The sequence below is a fragment of the Tinamus guttatus genome, unplaced genomic scaffold (assembly GCF_059628265.1).
Source record: "Tinamus guttatus ecotype Peru unplaced genomic scaffold, ASM5962826v1 Tinamus_guttatus_pri_ptg000213l, whole genome shotgun sequence".
Classification (NCBI taxonomy): Eukaryota; Metazoa; Chordata; class Aves; order Tinamiformes; family Tinamidae; genus Tinamus; species Tinamus guttatus.
Genome location: NW_028288747.1, coordinates 12614669 through 12634449, shown reverse-complemented (window position 1 = coordinate 12634449; position 19781 = coordinate 12614669). Strand labels below are relative to the sequence as shown.

The 19781-nt window shown below is 43.5% G+C and overlaps 2 protein-coding genes across 2 annotated transcripts; one reads left to right on the top strand and one right to left on the bottom strand.

Moving 5' to 3' along the window:
• Positions 1–1881: 1881 nt before the first annotated feature.
• RPL9 (ribosomal protein L9) lies at positions 1882–6577 on the bottom strand. The gene is made up of 6 exons (XM_088524776.1): positions 6494–6577; positions 6293–6408; positions 5295–5390; positions 5028–5160; positions 3503–3583; positions 1882–1996 (listed from the first exon to the last, which is right to left on the bottom strand). The coding sequence occupies exons 1-6, from the start codon at positions 6537–6539 to the stop codon at positions 1890–1892; spliced, it is 579 nt and encodes a 192-aa protein (XP_088380902.1). The 5' UTR covers positions 6540–6577; the 3' UTR covers positions 1882–1889.
• A 41-nt stretch (positions 6578–6618) lies between these two features.
• Positions 6619–15696, top strand: LIAS (lipoic acid synthetase). The gene is made up of 11 exons (XM_088524797.1): positions 6619–6816; positions 6939–7123; positions 7552–7645; positions 8382–8462; positions 8880–9036; positions 9960–10017; positions 11094–11222; positions 12169–12314; positions 13788–13858; positions 14619–14730; positions 15638–15696. Exons 1-11 carry the CDS (start codon positions 6619–6621, stop codon positions 15688–15690), a joined length of 1284 nt encoding a protein of 427 aa, XP_088380923.1. The 3' UTR covers positions 15691–15696.
• Positions 15697–19781: the final 4085 nt, after the last annotated feature.

Genomic DNA, 19781 nt, shown 5'->3' with positions numbered 1-19781 from the left:
CACTGTTTCAGGATTGCACACTAGTATCCCACATCCGTGGGAAATTAAAGCAAGTCAGTTACCTGATTCAGGACTATCCTGAGTGTGATGCACATGCAGAATCTTTCCTCAATATGGAGCTTTAGGAATTTGCTGCCAAATATGTTTTTGCATTATTCTCATCTCTTATTTTTCTCTCTCACAGTTTGAATACACCATGCAACAGCACAAAACCCTAGCAATTTGTTGCTACATTAAGACTAGCAACCAAGAAAGCCCACAGAATTACAATTCCCAGATGACACATATCACTATCATTGAAATTCAGCAATAGGCTCTACCCAAATTCAGAAGCAAATCCTTTGGTTTTCTTACATCACTAACATGGCAAAAACATTGTGTTTTCAGACTTACTCAATCTCTCTATCCAATTTAAATGCAATATTGCAGATTTAGTTGTACTGCTCCCAGATTGAGTTTATAACCTACTCCAGTTTCTATAATTGCAATTTCCCTATGGAAATCGACTTCACACCAGAAGTTCTCAGAGTATTAAAAAAAAAAAAAAAAAAAGATATTGCACAGGTAGGAATACCCACAGTAATAAGTGTGTGCATAGCAACAATGCTACACTGTATCACCCTGTGAAATTCTCCCAAGTCAAACAAAGTAGTCTTGGAAAGATTAATATCAATCACCTTTTTTTTTTAAAGAAAAAAACAAAATATGAAATAAGTTTTATTTTATTAAATCTCTCATCTTGTTCCATTTTTACATCAGATCCAGTTACTTGCTGATAGGGTGGTGTCCTGATGGTTTATTCATGGTGGTTTGTTTTAGGATCTGGATACTGTAAATAAAAAGAGAAAATTAAATAAAAATCAAAAGGGTTTTGCACTACAAATGTGAAATGTAATTGATGGGACATATTAAATTACTTTTTCTGATAGTTTTAATGCAAGACAAAAACATCCAATTTCCTTAGGACTTCTGAACAGACCTGCACATATTTTTAGGGGCTTACAAAGAACTGAGCATCATTCAGACAAGTTGGCTTAATGGCTCCAGGCTCTTTAACAGGGGAAAAAAGTCCTTCCTCCTTCTCTTGAAGGACTCTTAAGAGCACTATTTTTTCCATTAGCCTGTCTGGTGTTCAAAAACAAAACAAGCAAGACACACAAAATGAGATTATCTAACTCATTATCTGGACCCTGTGTTTCAAATTGCAGTTCAGAAGGCAAATGCTTGATTTCAGCTCAAACTGTCTCATCCCTTGAGGAATTTGCACCATCCATGGAGGCATATATGGCTGAAATGCATCAGATTCAGTTACAATTCTTAAGTTATCTAAAAACTCTATACTCAGCCTTAATTATAAATGTCCTACGCAGTATTAAATATCTGTCATTGTTAAATTGACTTTCATTTATGAGTATTTACACATAAACCACACAAAATCACCTATTCATGTGCGTTCACCTCAAGTTTAAATTCTCCACTATTGTTTCTACTAGAAGCCACAGCATAAAACAGACCCCTTTTCTAGGGTTAGATGTTCCGTCACACAGTAGCATAAAACCAAGCTGGCAGAAGATGTGAAGCTGCTGATCAAGAATGCCAACAGAAATGAAGTTTTACGACATACAGACAGTTGCAAAAGCATAAGCACACACATACTGGCCAGCTGCTTGGCCACAGCCTTACTAGAGCACACAAATCTTTCCAGGTCCTCAAGTCAAACAACCTTCCACTACATGAGCTCCTCAGGCACATGGCCTTACATCCCTGTGACTCCCAGTTCCCAGGTTCCTTGTAATCACAGACTTTCAGCTCAAGAAACACATGAGCCTCACAAACACAGCACATTAACACCAAGATGCCAATATACATAATACCAACCTAGCTGAGTTTCACTCATCCGCCTGCTGCACTGTTCCCTTCTCAGAAACATAGATACCATCCAAGAACTTCCTGATATCCTTGTTCTTAACTGTAGTGGCCTGCTGGATCAAGGCAGCTACAGAGAAAGCAAAACAGTTAATACACAAAGCAAAAAGCCCATCACTACCTCTAGCCTGTATGTGAGTGTGATCAACATGATCAGAGTGAGAGTGGTGATCAGCGGTGCAGAGTCTAGTTGGAGGCCTGTAGCTAGAGGGGTCCCCCAGGGGTCAGTCCTTGGTCCAGTCCTGTTCAATGTATTCATCAATGACCTGGATGGAGGCACAGAGTGCTCCCTCAGCAAGTTTGCTGATGATACCAAACTGGGAGGAGTGGCCGATACCCCAGAGGGCTGCACTGCCATCCAGAGGGACAGACTGGACAACTGGGTGGTGAAAAACCTCATGCAATTCAACAAGGCCAAGTGCAAGGTTCTGCACCTGGGGAGGAATAACCCCAGGCACCAGTACAGGTTGGGGACTGACCTTCTGGAGAGCAGCTCTGCAGAGAGGGACCTGGGTGTCATGGTGGATGACAAGTTGACCATGAGGCAGCAGTGTGCCCTCGTGGCCAAGAAGGCCAATGGGATCCTGGGGTGCATTAAGAAGAGCGTCTCCAGCAGGTCGAGGGAGGTGATCCTGCCCCTCTACTCAGCCCTGGTGAGGCCACATCTGGAGTATTGTGTCCAGTTCTGGGCTCCACAGTACAAGAGGGATGTGGAGCTGCTGGAGAGAGTCCAGCGCAGGGCTACAAGGATGATCAGGGGCCTGGAACATCTGCCCTATGAGGAGAGGCTGAGGGAGCTGGGCCTGTTCAGCCTGGAGAAGAGAAGGCTGAGAGGGGATCTGATCAGTGTCTATAAGTACCTCAAGGGAGGCAGTGAGGAGGATGGTACTGGCCGCTGATAGGACTAGAGGAAATGGCCACAAACTGAAGCACCAAAAGTTCCACAGGAACTTAAGGAAAAATTTCTTAACAGTGAGGGTGACAGAGCACTGGAACAGGCTGCCCAGAGAGGTTGTGGAGTCTCCTTCTCTGGAGATCTTCCAAACCTGCTTGGACGCAGTCCTGTGCCACATGCTCTAGGTGACCCTGCGTGTGCAGGGGGGTTGGACTAGATGAGCTCTAGAGGTCCCTTCCAACCCTAAGCATTCTATGATTCTATGAGCTCCAAGTTTCCAAATGACAAAAAACTGTCACTCAGGGAGGTGATTACCAACCCAGAATCCAGTCAGAATTCATGACAACAGAACACACTTCACTGCACCTGTCCTGGCAGCCCAGGGGACAAGCTATTACTGCACTCTTGCACAACTGAGAAATTGATAAGTGTTACAGCACAAAGACCTTCAAACACTGACTGGAAAATAGGTTCTGTGGACTTACAAAATCATCTGTATATTTAAAAAAGAAACCATGACAAGCCATATTGGCTAGAAAAAAGCAGCAAGTAAAATGCATCTGACTTGTCATTTACCTCATGATGAAGAAAAAAAGACCAATACACATTTCGCAAAACTGACATCTTCAGATAGTAGAGACCACACATCATTAAACTCTCCCAAGAATCTAGATCACCAACCTGAATTGGAGACCAATTCAATGTCATTCCCTTCAAGGATGAGTTCATCTTTCTGAGCTTGAGATACTGCACAGGTAACACCTAAGAAAGGAAAACACACAGTCATCATCATTGGGAAAATACTGAAGTTGCACTAAGAAAACACTATTTGTGCACTGTCCTAATTTATGGACCCAGATGGCATTATTCTAGGCAATTTTTCTATGATTTGGTGGACTCCAAATTTAGGATCCAAAATGGTGCCCCAAACTCCCTCCAGCGTTCTTCTCTGCTACAGTTTCAGCACAGGAAGCATAGTTTATTTCCATGGCACACCATAACTTACATCAATTAATGTTTCTACTTAAACACTACTACATTACAGCATTCATCACCACCACTGGCAAATCTGAGACTGTGCCAGCAGGGCTTTGTCAGCTAGGTGGTGCCGTTTTCCTCATTCCTATGTTTACTAAGGCAAAAGTGAATCCTCCCCTTGGATTCACCAAATCAGTGGGAGAAAAAAGAAAAAAAGAAAAAAAAAAAAAAAACACGCTCCCCTGACATGCTAAGCACCACGTTTAAGAAACACTGGAAATATTCAAATATTCCTAGGGAGTAAACACTAACACATTCAAAAATTTGTATAGGCAAATTTTCACTTGTAAGCAAAATAATCCAAGGCAGTCTTCAAAGCTCAAGTTTTAATACATATTGCCTTAACGGGTAAAACTAGCACCGAATATGTTAATTGTTTCAAGGAATAGACTAATTTACAAGAACCAATTACAATAACCAAACTTCATTGAAGTATTTCACTAAAATCAAAGCCCCCATAAAAACTCCTGCACTGTTATCTACCAATGCCTACATGCAAATCCAAAGCTTCCATCCTAAACCACTCTAAAACACCATCTTTCCTAAAAAAAGATTGGCTCACTTCTACCTCCCACAGGAGTAGAGTTATCAAAAAATGATGGAGAGAGTTCTCCCCATATAATCTTATGATAACAGTGTTTTTAAGTACATGCTTTTCCTCTCTACCTAGAGGTTTAAAAAAGTCCAAATTCCTAATCTCTTGGAGTAAGAGCAAGGTTTCTAACAAATATACAAGGTGCACAATAAAGCAGTTAGAATAAAGATTCTGAAGTTCATACACACTCCCAGGCAAGTAGAAAAAAAAAAAATTACAAGAGCACTACAAAGACTAAAAGGCTGATGTAGGGTCAGCCTATGTACAGTATTTGTACAAAAAAAAGGCCCAAACTGACCACATCCCACCAACACTGACAAGACTCCAACAACAACAAAAATAACACCTATACCCCTTGCAAGACCAAGCATACTGTCATTACTGAAAATAAAGTACCAAGTGTTTACTGTAAATCTGAGCAACGGTGAACGTACCATCACGATTATGTAAATTCAAAGTAAGAAGAAAAACCTCCTTACAAATCCATTACTGTTTGTCTCTATCAGTGGCAGTGCCCAAACAGCCTTGAAGGCCCTTGTTAAAAACAAGGGCTGCACGTTGCCAGACACTCACCAGGTCTCATGCGCACTCTGCGAATGTACTTCTCTCCCAGGAAGTTTCGGATTTCCACAAGGGAGCCGTTATCCTGGATAACTACATTGATGGGGAAGTGAGCGTACACAGACCTCATCTTGTAACGAAAGCCCTGGGGTTAAGCAAATTATTAGATTCCATAAGTAGAATGCATCCAGGACACACACACGCGTACACATACACGCACAAGAAAAAAAAACAAAAACATGAAATTTACTGAATAAATCTAAGGGTAAAAATACTTACCAGTGTAACACCTTTTATCATGTTCTGCACATGGCTGCAAATTGTGCGAACTGTTGCCAGCTCCTTTCTGTTACCCCACCATTTGTCAACTCGTAGCTATACAAATAAAATAAAACATTCAGCTACATTTCAAAGTTAGAAAGGTTAATATTTTTTGTGGCAAGCTAAGACTGAGAAAACCATGTCACTTATGAACAAGCACCCTACCAAAAGCACAAAGCCTTTTCCATTTCTTTCAAAAACTATGAAAGGTAAACTTAACCTTTTTAATTCCTCTTCTTAAAAGATAAGAGAATCCTGAAAGAGACTATAGTAGCTATTAAATGCAACAAGCTTCTGAAATTCTTACACTAAAGAATATAGTGCCAGATAGGCCAAATGCTGAACATGCTGCTCTGAAATTAATCTCTGGTTATAACTCATTAACTCTTCTTAATAAAAGACAGGACTAAAAGAACAGCTCCTGTACCATAGGCCACCCTTAGCCCAAAAGGCTTCTCAAGAAGTGGCTGAACTTGTCCCACTACTCCTCACCCTTCCTTTTAGGTCTTTCAGGCTGCAAGCAAATGCTATCCACTTCCTCAGAAAGCTTCTGCTCTCCCAAGATAACTTCCCAATTCCCAAAACTAAGTATACAGCACTATTATTATGTGTACAGTATTATTAGGTGTACAGTACTTTATCTGCTCAACATCACAGCTTACATACAACACAACAAGCAATCCAGCACCTGACAATCAGCAAGTATTAACTATAACTGTCAAATCAAATGTGCAGGAACACACACAACCATTTTGAACCAACACTGTAACTGCTGCCAGGCTTGCGCAGTGCCTGACCCCACCAGGCCACAACAGGCTGCCATATTCCTTGAAGGCGGCTTCCTTCAAGCCACAAAGTGACAGACAAAGAAAGAGCAGTCTCTCTGCAGTAGAGCAGGGTGGTTCGCGCCCCCGGCCGCCCCAGCAGCGCTTCCCGGGCCGCCCGCCCGCACTCACCTTCTTGCGCTTCTTGCCCAGCAGCGAGAGCTCCACATTGATGTGATTGAAGTCGCGGCGCAGGGTCCCGCGCGGACCCTTGACGATGACGGTGCGGCCCTTCAGCGCCACGCTCACTGCAAGGCGCCACCAGCGGCGGTTAAACGGCCGCGACCGGCACCCGGCCCGCCCCGCCCGCCACCCCCAGCCCCGCGGGCGCACCTTGCTCGGGGATGTCGACCGTCTGGTTGCTGAGGATGGTCTTCATCCTGCAAGCGACACAGAGCAGAGACTACAGAGGCTGCAGCCGCGCGCCCCCGGCGCTCCCCGCGCCCGGATGGCGCCCGATGGCGCGGGCCGCCGCCTCACCTCGCGCCGCGCTCCGACCAAAGGGCCGGCGTGCTGCGTCAGCACGCTCTTGTAGCCCGCCCGCCGCGTCACCGCGCGCGCGGGAGGCGAGGGCAGCCGAGCGTCGATGCGAGCGAGCAGAGTGGGCGGGGAGCCGGAGCAGGGCAGGGGAGGGCAGCCGAGCGCGGAGCGGGCGGGTCGCGGAGCCGCCATGTCGCTGGTGCCGCGGGGCGGCCGCTGCTGCGCGGGGCGGCGGCTGCTGCTGCTGGGGGCCGCGGCGGGGCGGACAGGGCCGCGCGTGCCCCTGTGGCCGCTGCAGGTGCCGGGGCGGCCCGCGAGCAGCGGCGCCGGGGCCGAGGCCGGAGCCGCCGTCGCGCCGCCGCAGCGGAGGCGGGAGCTCCCGCAGGACGGGCTGGGCCTGCAGGACTTCGTGTCGGGGCGCGTGCCCGGCAGGGACGCGTGGGCCGAGCACGGCGGCAGCCTGAAGCGGCAGAAGGGGGAGAGGTGAGGGCCGCGCTGCGGAGTGAGTATAGCCCGCTTGGGTCTTGGAAAGTGTTTTTAATGCAATAAAACAAAAGTGGTTACAACAGGATATGTTTCTATTCATTATTTTATCAGACTTTGTGATAGTTTTGTAATTTATACTGCCACTATTTGAAAATGCTACTTGTTGCTACCCCCTTTGAGGGACTAGTAAATACCAACATTAAACATTTTTAAACCTTATGATGACAACAAGCACCTAATTTTGAATGGTGGCTTGATAATACATGTAGAAGAAAGATGTCAATTGAAACTATGAGAAGCACTGATATTTTCAAGCAATCTTTCATAACTGGGATCTGTCATAAGATAAAGTGGTTGTATTAAATTAATGCAAGCTTACCACGTAAAGAATTTACTAATCCTTATGTCTGCTTGATGTTATTCAGGCTGCGACTTCCACCATGGCTGAAAACAAAGATTCCTATGGGAAAGAACTATAATAAATTAAAGAATACCCTGAGAAGCTTAAATCTTCATACAGTAAGTGTAGAACCAACCATGTTTTCTTGTAGAAACAAGGCTCTCTCTTAATGGTTTGAAATTATTTCCTTGTGGAGGACAATTGGACATCATATTTTATGAGATCGTTAAAGCTAAAACCAAGAACCAGGCCTAGTGCTGAACACCTTTTTTTTCCAGGGGTGAAATTTATGTATAGAGAGAATGAAGAATAAAACCTGTACATAATTTTTTATTTTTCCACCTGTGATTTAAATACTAGGGCCTACTGCTTACAGTATTTGAAGATGCTATCTATGGTGTCTTTAAAAGAACCATATATATGATTCCAGCATTACGCACATGTTTTGCATGGTAAGAAATGCTAGAAACATTTGGGTTTTGTCAAATATACCTCTCAGGTGGTAATAAGTGTCAGGTGTGCATAGGTGTTTGTTTGTTTGTTTGTTTGTTTTTTTGCTTTGGAGGGAAAGATCATGTCTTGATGTATCCTAGTTGTTGTGAATATTTTATCATCTTTTAAATTTTATTTACAATGTTAATGACAGATAATCAGTGCTAATTAATTAAGGCAGATACTTGGCTGAGAAGTGTTTGAAGTTGTAAAGTGGAGGAAAAGAATGATAGAAGAATAGGTGCTAGGAAATAATGATTTTATTCCTAGCTCTATTACTGAGTTTTTAATGTAATGATGGGTAAGTCTGTTAATCTTCTCATTTATCACAGAACGAGCTGGGTTTTGTTTGTTTAACTTAAGGTCTGTGAGGAAGCTCGTTGCCCCAACATTGGAGAATGCTGGGGAGGTGGTGAATATGCTACAGCTACAGCTACTATTATGGTAAGTCATTAACCATTGCTGACGTGTTCTGCAAAGGCCTGAGCAGCTGGAAGCATGGAATCATAGAATGCTTAAGGTTGGAAGGGAGCTCTAGAGGTCATCTAGTCCAACCCCCCTGCACACGCAGGGTCACCTAGAGCACGTGGCACAGGACTGCATCCAAGCGGGTTTTGAAGATCTCCAGAGAAGGAGACTCCACAACCTCTCTGGGCAGCCTGTTCCAGTGCTCTGTCACTGCGTATTTGGATATGCAGCAATCTCTGCTGTAGCTGTTCAGGTTTATTAAATGAAATATACAGTGATTCAGTGTCCTTATTTTTTCCTCCATTTCTGTAAGACTTAGCATAATTAGCTGTTTCTTGGCCAAACAATAGTGATGTGTAAGATATAAAGGTAGGAATGTCTTTCTTATTTCAGCTGATGGGTGACACATGCACTAGAGGTTGCAGATTTTGTTCAGTAAAGACAGCAAAAAATCCACCTCCACTAGATGCCGAGGAGCCCTACAATACAGCCAAAGCTATAGCTGAATGGGGCTTGGATTATGTTGTGTTGACGTCTGTGGACAGAGACGGTTAGTATGTTGTTACTGATGTCTTCTGGGGTGAGCAGCCACGAGAGCTATGGGCCTCAGCACACACAGGGTTAGTGACATACACTATTTTAAAGGGGTTAGCAGTGCTGGAACTTTGGGAAGGTTATGCCTGTTCTTAGTATTCTCTGTCTGTTAAAATATACGAGAAATTGTTATGAACTATTCAAAAAAAAAAAAAAAGGTGTTTTATTCGATAGTCCTGGAAGCTTGTGTTCTTTTAGTAAAGCCAGGACTGATTTTGTGATTGAATAGCCTAGAAGAGCATTTTATGACCTGTTTTTGTCAATATTTATACATATGTATGATGTTCTATAATTTGATCAGAAAAAAAAAAAGAAAGAAAAAGGCCCTTTTTCTTATGTAACGCCACTATAGAACTTCCGTCCCCAAAGTAGGCCTGGAACAGGCTACACTTAACAAAAGAGTTTCCATGCAGTTGTAATGGCTCCTTTGTGGTAACACTGTATAGGTCAGAGAGACTGTGTTGCAAAGACTGTCGGGTATATTTCCTTTGAAAGTCTAATAGCTTCAAAGTGGCTTGTAACTGTAACTTTGTAATAGCAACAAAGTGGCTTAACTGTATCTACTTCTGTTTTTATGGAACTATCTCAAATCAAAAACATAAATAGATAAATTAATTCCATGTTCAGGCTGATAGTGAACTCGCACGGACAAATAAATTCAGAGTCCACTTTAAATACAGTCTGCCTGAGTGCAGAATCCAGCTTGGTAGACTATTATGAACTTTTGCGATTGTGGCAAGATAAAACTAGGGTCTAAGCTTTTAAGTAAAAATTGTACTGCTTGTTTGGATTTGAATTTTACACTGGAGTTTTTTTGTGGCTTTTCAGTAAATATGTTTATTGAATAAGAAGTTAATTGAATAAATTAATTGCTTCCAGATATGCCAGATGGTGGAGCAGAGCACTTTGCAAAGACTGTCTCTCATCTGAAGGAAAGGTACATTTTAATATTATAAAGTTGGTATTAAGACTTCAGGATGTGGTACTGTGTGCAGGCCAAAACTAGTTTTATCTGGATGTGCCCAGGTGCCAGGCGAGTACAGACATCTACCCTTTGCTTATTTATGCTCCTTTTTTGCTGTTATTCATTCTTCTGGTATAATGGTCCCAAAAGTATTTCAAATTTGGGTATGTTTTAGCATCCATCCATCCAATTTAGCCTAGGCTTATTTAAGCTAAGTTTGACCATGCATCTGGATTAGCAGCATGTGAGCACATGGTGTTTTGAGGTATATTATTCTTAAAAATTGGAGTCAGACACAGTGGATTTAGGGAACAGTGTCACTGCTTACAAGGAAGTTTGATTTTTTCTTTCAGCAGCAGTCAGTATGCTTTGCACTTTTTTTCACAGCGGCTGTTTCTGAATCTTTAATTGTACCTTCTCGTTTTCCTCATTTCTTCAGTCTCTATGTTGCTGCCCTGCTGATAACATGCTTGTCTCACCTGCAGAATTAATTCCCATAACTTCCTTTGAGCCTTTATCTAGTGTTGAATTTTAAGCCTCACATTGAAAGGTTTCTGTGCAGATAAATACGTGTGCCCTTACGAGCTGGAGTCTGGCTGTTGGACACCAGGCTTAGCAACATGCTGCAGTATTGCTCAAGAATCTCTCCCAGTAGATTGCTGCTTTGTTTCAGAAGCTATCATACTAAAATCATGTTAAAAAAACTTGTCAAATTAACCTGCAGAAAGATGCACAGGAAAAGATATATGTAAACAGTAAATGTGATTATTTGACTAAGAATGGTTTTAATATTATCTAAATTACCCATTTTGGTTCCCATCAGTAAAATCAGGAAATAAATACCATAATGTTTTGTTTAAATTCTAATATTAGCGTTTGGAGAAATAAGTCTTTTATGCATATATGAGCATCATCAATTAAGCTACATTTATTTTTTACTGAGCTTTGATTAAGTATAGATACTCCAGAGCAATATTTTGTGATACTTGATTTTAGCAGCAGAGATACAAATCTCACTGATGTTTTCAGCTTCAGTTTCTGTTTTGCAGGAATCCTAAAATTCTAGTAGAATGCCTAACTCCTGATTTTCGAGGGGACCTTAAAGCTGTGGAGAAAGTAGCATTGTCAGGACTAGATGTATATGCCCACAATGTGGAAACTGTTCCAGAATTACAGAGGTAAGCAAAGATAATATGTAGAAGGCAATCTATAAATACGAGTTTTTTTTTTTTAAGGAATTTTGAGAAAGGAATTGTCAGAGCTATTTACTTAAATCCTCGCTAAGGCTTTAGCTCCCAGGCCCCTAAATTCCTCTCCTATCTAGTGTTGATGGTACTATAATATCAATAATTCTTCCGTATGTTACAACCAAATAGCTCACTAATTGGGGAAAAAATGCTCCAGCCCTATTCATCTTGATTTTTTTATATGTGCTTTTCAAATCAAAGACTTAAGGGGAGAAAAAGCATATATTCTAATAGAGAATACTTTGGACCACTTTGTAAGGTAGTTTGCTTGAGAAATAGACTTCAAGTCGGATTGTCTTTTGGATGAAAATTCACTTGCTTAACAAAATACTGTACACTTTAAAATCTATGTCCGTGACAGTCTTAGCAAGTGAGTTTCTCCAATTGCAATGTGACCTCTTCAGCAACTGCTTTGCCATGAGGAAAACACAGATTTTTCTGCATTGCAGGCGCAGCTATAAAATGCTGCTGGCTCCTTTTAACGCTGCCGCAGGGCAGAGTTCAGGACTGAGCAGGGAGCTCTTGGAAACCTGCTCAAAGGTCTGGGGCTGACACATGTGCGGAAGGGAGGTTTAGGCAAACGACGGGCTCGATTGCAGAGCAGCCCGGGAACCTTATTAGACCCATTTCCCTCCCCCCGGCCATTGCCACGGGAGACGCTCGCGGCGGGTCGCGGTGCGTTGGGAAGACACCAGGCGCGGGGAGGCCGCGCGGAGGGGCGCGGCGGGGCGGGAGGGCGCGGGCGGAGCCGCCGCCGGCGCGAGCCGCGAAATGGCGGGGCGGCGGCGGGCGCTCCCAGCGTGCCCCGCGCGCCGCCGCCGGCAGAGGGCGCCGCTCATGGCGCGTGCGCCGCCATGTTGCGGCCCTGCCGTCCCAGGAGGGTGCGCGACCCCCGCGCCAGCTTCGAGCAGTCGCTGCGCGTCCTGCGGCACGCCAAGGAGCTGCGGCCCGAGCTCGTCTCCAAGACCTCCATCATGCTGGGCCTGGGCGAGACGGACGAGCAGCTGCACGCCGCCATGAAGCGTAAGTGGGCATGGGAGCGTGTTGGCACGTTTGGGAATGCCTCCTAAAGCGCTGTCCGCCGCTGTGCCATCGCGGTGGGAGCTATGACCATCTTCATGTGACCTTTCTAATATTCATAATTTTGCAATACTCAAATAATGGGTTTGCAAAACCGTCACCTTATTCTGTGTTTCTTTTTAGAGGTGGCAGACCACAGTGTCTGAAAAAATAATTCTTTGGCTTGCCTGCACGGCTGTAAAAAAAAAAAAAAAAAAAAAAAAGTGCTTTTCCTTGGAGCTGTGGAAGGTTCTTGTGGGTCTTTTGTTTGTTTGGTGATGGTTTTTTTTTTCTTTTTTTTTCTTTTTTTTTTTGAGAGAGAAAAAAGTTTCCAGTGCTAAATGAATGGAAAGGACTTCCACAAAAAATTTTAAAAATACCCCCCTTTTTTTTTTTCCCCTGCCAAATTCAGTTGAAAGAAGGTCTTCCAGGTGCTTTATTCTGTGTAGATAAGCCTTTAGGTAGAGTGCACTGGCACAGTGTAGTTTTTCGGTAGCTACCCTACAACTGGGGCAGTGAAATTAACCCTTCTTGACTCTCCACACTGCCTGCCTGGCATTTCCTGGCCTTGACAGCATGAAAGTTCAGATTTGGTGCTGTTTGCTTTCAGACTGCTTTTGCAAATGTGCTTGCAGCCAACACTTTACCAACCATATTCAGTAAAAAGACTATGTCTTTATTTGCTTTTTTTCCTATTTTATTTTGGGGCAACCAGCCCCAGTGGCTAGAATGTAGGGAGAAACTCATGCAAACTGATTCTTCAGTGTCCGTCCCTCCCCCTGCCCCCTTTGCTGAGAATACCCCATTAGCTCCAGTGAACATGATTATTCAGGTTGGCTGAGTATCAGGTCAGCTTTCCCTCCATAAGTAGGCTTTAACTTAACTCATTTTCTGTAGACTGATTCTAGTGTATATTCAAATTCTAGGGGACGCAGCTTACAAGTGCAGCAGGTACAAAAATTAAGTAAGTGTCCAAATGTGCTGGCAATTCTGCGTGGATTTTTAGCTCTTAAGAATTGTGCACGTAACAGCATCAAGACTTGAAAGAGTGGAAAAGCCCCAAAGGTTTGTGCATATGTACACATTTTATCAAGTGAAGGCTCTGACCTAAAGATAGAGTAAAAAGCAATGAAATGAAAAGGCAGAGCTCGTCATCTGCGCAGTGAGACAGGCGACCGCAGTGCAGTGCACGGCACAGCTTTAAACTAGGCAGCTCGGGCATCGCTGAGTCTCCTTGCAGCAGTGCGGAGCTCACTGCTAATTTACCTGCCACTGCTGGAGATGACAGGTTTTCTTTATCAGAGAGCACAATGTAACTAACCTCTCCAGCATGCCACGAGCGACCTCTGTTCAAGCTTGCAATGCAAGCAGGATGTTTTTCAGGTGCTGACAATCCCTTGTGATTCTTTTGCCACTAACAAGAAATTTTGCTTTTAGTGTTGCGTGAGGCCGGTGTAGACTGCTTGACCCTAGGACAATACATGCAGCCAACAAAGCGTCACCTAAAGGTAAGGGTGCCCGCAGTGTACCAGCAGCAGTATGGCCTCTGCCTTGCTGCAGCAGTGCTTCCCCTTTTTAAAAAGGGGGTTTAATTTGCCTCCCTGCCATAGCAGCAGATGCTGGGAAATGGTTCCTTGTCCATCCTACCCGATGGGCTCTCTGCTAAAAGTGACCACATCTCTGTCTCTGCTGCCTTCTGCAGGCTTCTCACTGCTGCTTGCTACTAGCTGGGGAGGCGGTCAGAGCCAAGGCCTGATCTGGCAAACGGTTCCAGTGTAAATGTAGTGGCTCATGCCATTTCACCTTCCCCATCTCGTAGGCTCTTCTTTAGTGATGTCACTTCACCTGTGAAAATTACCAGCTTTCTAGGTTTTCTTGTTCCGCAGTCAGTCTAGAAGTGTTTGAATCTCTGTCCTCTTATTCTGCTTCCCTGAGATACAAAGGTTGAAAAGGTTCATAGGCTGTGGTGTTTTTAACTAACTTGGACTAAGGGTTTGCTCAAAATGACCAGTCAAAAATAGAGTGAAGGAAATGATGAGGCAACGACCAGTTCCTACATTCTGAACTTTTTCTGATAGCTAGCTTTGAAAAGCAGATTAAAGGCATGCTTCTGGTACAAAGCAGAGAGAAATGGCACTTGTATCGCTTTGCTGCGAGTTTTAGAGTGTAAAATTTTGAACTTATGAAATAATTATTCTCTGCTAACATTCTCTCTGCATCCACTTCCCTTGCATTATTACCTGATCATAATTAATTCTTTTCACTCAGGTTGAAGAATATATAACTCCTGAAAAATTCAAGTACTGGGAGAAAGTAGGAAATGATCTTGGATTCTATTACACAGCTAGTGGGCCTTTGGTGCGCTCCTCTTACAAAGCAGGTAAATTGCTGACGTGCATTAGATTGTATAATAAAATTTTATATCCTAAGTAAAGTTAACAGCTGTGAAGTAATATGTAACAGAGTTCACCTTAGCTCAAGGGCAGGGTGGAGTCCTTTGGTTTATATTTTATTGATACATACTGTCTTCTGGAGGTCACCTCCATGCATGAGTAGGGCAGTAGCTGGTATGTGTGTGATTACTGTGCTACTTAGGTGCATTTTTGCCCAATGTGGTTTATACTGTACTTATTGCTTGAGGCAGGATTCACATAAAAGAAACATGATTTGCAAATTTTTCATTTACTGCCATCCTGCCTCTTGAAGCCTGCAGGGTTTAGGAGTGGCCCTTTTTTGTGGTATATTCTTGTTGCTTTAGAAAGAATTTATTTGTAGTGCCACAGAAATAATTAGATAGTTATGGCAGTGCTTTTTCTAACAAAGCACTATGTTAAATAACACATGATCTTAAGGGGACTGTTGTGTTGTAGGTCTACTATCCTGTTTTTTTTTTCTAAAAAGAGAACAGAAGAGACATAGCTGGGATACCTTACTTTTCAGACTACTTTAAAGTCAGCTTAAGCAACGTTCATAGCAGCTTTCACAACAAGGTGCTGATAATTCAATTGAAAATTAATTCTTATTTGAGGAAGTAATTCATCTTTGATTGTTGGAGTGATTTCATACCCTTGGACATAAGTGAAGTCAAGGAAAAACATGGTCTTTGAGAATGAAAGGGGTGTTTGGTTAGCAGGTTTTCATTTTTATATCTGTATAGGGGAAGTATTGTACAGAATTGAATTGCCACAGAATGCTGGTAAGGACAGTTGCATTGTAGAATACAATAGTAAGAATGTAGGGCTTTGAAATACTTAAACGCTTTTGGTGCTTCTTTGCCTCTTAATTAGGTGAATTCTTCTTGAAGAACTTGGTAGAAAAGAGAAAGACAAAAGCCATCTGAAAAGGATGCTATTTAAAGCAGCCAATTACAAGGATCACTTTTTTCAGCCTATGACCTTGGTTCCAGAAACATAGAAGACCATCTGCAGATGCATGAATAAACTTACTGTCTTTCTAGAATGTTTCTCTGCTGAAACACTTCATGTTAATCTACCTAATTCCTCCTGGCAAGGGCACAAGTACTAGTTGCACTCGTAGTACTTTCCCTTTGAACATACACTGAGAAGATGCAATGTAAGGATGCCTGCAGGTGGCCGGCGCACCGCCCTGGGAGCTGCTGCCTTACAGGGCCTTGGCCAGCACAGGAGGAGGCAGTTAACCTTGCAGGGCCCTTTGGAGCCTATGCCCAGTGGAAAATCAAAGTCGTCATAACAACGTAAGCAGAGCCACCCTCGTTTGGGTAAAGACTGTGATAAACCCACCGTGTTGCACATGCTTCTTCACAAGAAGGTGGCAGAGCTGCTGCTGTCCTGTACTGCATGGCTGTTCCATGACCTTGTCTTGCTATTAAAGACAGACTTGATAGCCAGTCTAAGGTTTCTTGGTTGTGTTTGGTCTGATTAGCTACCCACTGGCTTAGACATGAATGTAACAGAAATGAATTGCAGTGTGGCTGAAGTGTGAGAATGGGACTATATTTAAAAAAATAGCAGAAATAAAAAGTTTATAGTACAGTAGTAAGAACCATGCTTTTGATACTTCAGTGTGCATCTCCCTAATAGTTGTCTGCTTTGAACACCCTGGATAATTTCATCAACGTACAGTTTAAGCCCACTCAGTCTCTGGGAAACAACCAGGAATCTGTTAGCCAGTCCCAGTCTCTTCCTATGTGAGTGTCCCAGGGCTGGCTGCAGTGTTTGCAGAACTTGCACAATCTAGAGGAAGCAGAGGGCAAGGCTGACTCTCCTCTCAGCAAGGTGATAGAAGGCAGATTTACAAAAAAGCAGGCTCAGTCTACAGTGTCTGCTATATATTGCACAATATGTACTGTGTATAAATAACATATGGGAAAGGAATCCAGGCCCTGCCACCCCCAGCTACGATGCAGTTGTGTGGGAATGGGTCACCCAGGCTCCTGCCTGAAGCTGCTACAAGGAAGGTGCTAATGAAGCACAAGGAAGGAGAGAAATCTGACTCTCCTGAAGACCAGAACAACTGAGAAAGGGAAGCGTCAGGAGCAGGGCTTTGTAAAGGCAAACAGAAAGGCAGGGTCTGCGAACACCAACCCTTCCTTCCCACCGAGCCAGCAGAACAACGTGAGCTCTGGGCTAAAGGGCCTCACTGCAGCCACAGGACCCTGAATGCTAAAGCAGCATTGGGTTGTCACTGAAGCAAGGAAATTCACTCAGCATCCCTACAGCAGCTGGCAGCGGCACCAGGAGCTCCAGGCTACCTCTACCTTCAGCAGCTACTGAAAAACTACTTTCTAACTCCATAGACACCATCCCAAATCATGCAAAGCAGGTGTTTTGACTTCAGAGGTGATTTAAAAAATACCCACATCCTTGAGGACCTTTGACAGCCTGTACAGTAAAAACAGTGAGTCCTAAAGCTTCCTTCCTAGCTCAAGAAAATTGCTTTAGGCCCTTGCCCATTCCATTTTTCCAATTCTGTTAAAGGCACCCTGCATGCTCATATGAAGCAAGAACCCAGAAAGCCCAAGTGCAAGCTCAGTACAGGTTTCATGAACTGAAGTTTTATGTTCAGTGACAGTTTCTCGTATATCAAACACTTGCTTTCAGCAGTTGTTTCCACAAAGCAGCAATAAAGTATTTTAAGAAACATTAATCTTCCTTGCAATCAGGAACACACTAAATTGAGTTTTGAAAATACAATTTCAAGTTGATAGGCTCTCTAAGAGGATGAATATTCCTTTTTGGCATCATTACATGAATCTACTACTTCAATCTGGGAAGCATAATTAAATGTTATCATACAGCTGACTAAAGAACTGCTGAATCTTTCAGTGACTTGAAAAGAGTCACTTGAAAAGATTTAACAATTGACAAGTCTGTTAAATAGACAAAAAGGGATTGCTTAGTTAAGAATAGCATTTGTAAAACATTTTTTTCCTACTTGGTCAGTAATTAGTAAGTCTCTCCTTCATTAAAAGGACTATATATATATATATTATATATATATATATATATGCACGCTTCTTTACTACCACCTATTGTAAATCATTATAAAAGATGTTCTCACCTTGCAAGAAAAATTCTCAGCCTAGAATAGAAAAACTAAATAATGAAAACCATCCCTGATATTTCATCATAGATAACCAACTCCCTATGCTTTCCTGCATTTTAAAATTCAGTTCAACTTTAAGTTTAGCAGGATTGTAAGCACTTCTGGAAGCTCTATACCACCTCTACCAGAAGTTCAAGTGAAAAAGAGGAAAGCATAAATTTGTTGCCACTAGAGCATTTGTCCTCTAACGCCTATACTACTCCTGGTCAGAGAGAGATCTCTGCGTATTAACTTACCATGTTCTTAGATTTCAGATGCTTGGAACTGCTCTGTCTTTGTGTGTACGTGTTCAGTGCTCAAGATGGGGTGGAGGGACATACGGAGGAAAAAAAAAAAAAAAAAAACACACAAAACCCCCTTCAGCGCACACCCACAGCCACCATTTGAGGTCTGTGAAGACAAATCCTAAGCAAAGCTCAACTGATGCAGTCCATAGCCTACAACTCACAGACTGCTATTAAAGTGGGGTTGGCTTCCACTGTTGTATTCACACTTCTGGGATGAAAAGCTACATTACATGGATTACATTTTAGAAGTCCCTCACTCATGTAGCTCCCATAGTTCACCAGGAACGGTAAGATCCTACAGACACAATTTCAAAGACATTAAAAAAAAAAAAAAAAAAGCACACCCACAAAAGCACCATGCTGTGGCAGTGCGCTGCTTGGGAGCTCCCCCTGTGCAAGCAGGAATGCAAGTCATGCCATGGGCCATGGCCCTAACAGTGTTACTCTGAAGAGCACAGTGGGTGATGGGTGCTGCTGCAGAAGCTCTGAAGCTCCTTCTTGTGGCCTGTGGCAAGTTTATCCAAGATCAACATGCCAGTATCCTTGAGGCCTATGCTAGCTGTTCACATCACTGTTGAGCCCAAGCCCTCCCACACTGCTGCACCCAGCAAAGGGATTCTGCAGCCAAAAGGCCAAGCAAGCAGACCTTCTCCAAGAGCAGGAGCACTGCCAGCACCATCTGTACCCTTTGTTCTTGCAAGGGGGTCTGCCTCCCCTCAGCCATTTCTTTAACAAATAAGGGAGTCCCTCCTAATAGTCTTCCCCATTCTTTGTTGGTATTGATGATTTAAGTCCACCAGTTGCCCTCCAGGAGAAACAGAGGACAGGAATGTGTGTAGCACTTGGCTCTTCCATTGCACCAAGGTGGTTAAGTGGAAACCTGCCAGAAGGCTCCTGCACAGCACAACCATGTGAGAGCTGCTGGGCAGCCCTGCAAAGGGAGCAGCTCCGCAACTGGTCCAGCCACCACCCCTCCAGACACAGAGGGGACTCAGGGCCCGCACAGGGCTGCCGCCACCACACCGTAACTCAAGTGAGAGCCTTCGAGTGCAGCTTGTCAAAGCCCTCCTCTCAGTCCCCAGGAGGAGCTAACCAGCTTCCCCCCACAGTTGCTACTAGTTGTGTTTGTGTGGGAGTGCAAGTCACAGCTAACATCAGCCCACAGCAGCTACCCAAGCTACATGTGTTTAAGTTTACTATCCTAAGCTTTAGAATAAGCCTCTGAAGGTTTGTTTAAGATTGTGCCTACATTTCACCAACTAATAGTACTTTCATTAGCAAGAGAGCTAATTGCTCTTGCACTCGGTCTAACTCCTAACCCAGTCGCCTGTTCCACCGACTGCGTGCAGAAGGTGCCTAGTTCAGGGCAATCTCAAACATCCTAACACTGTGGTTATTTGGCCAAGAGGTTCCTGCCCCTTTCATTCTGAAACCTGGTCAGTTTATCTTCCTTTCCTCCCCTCCATTTACAATTCCATACAAGAGTAATTGAACACAAACTTTGTCATCCCAAGGAATTTAATAGCACTGGCCAATCAGGATAATATGAACAAGTAGA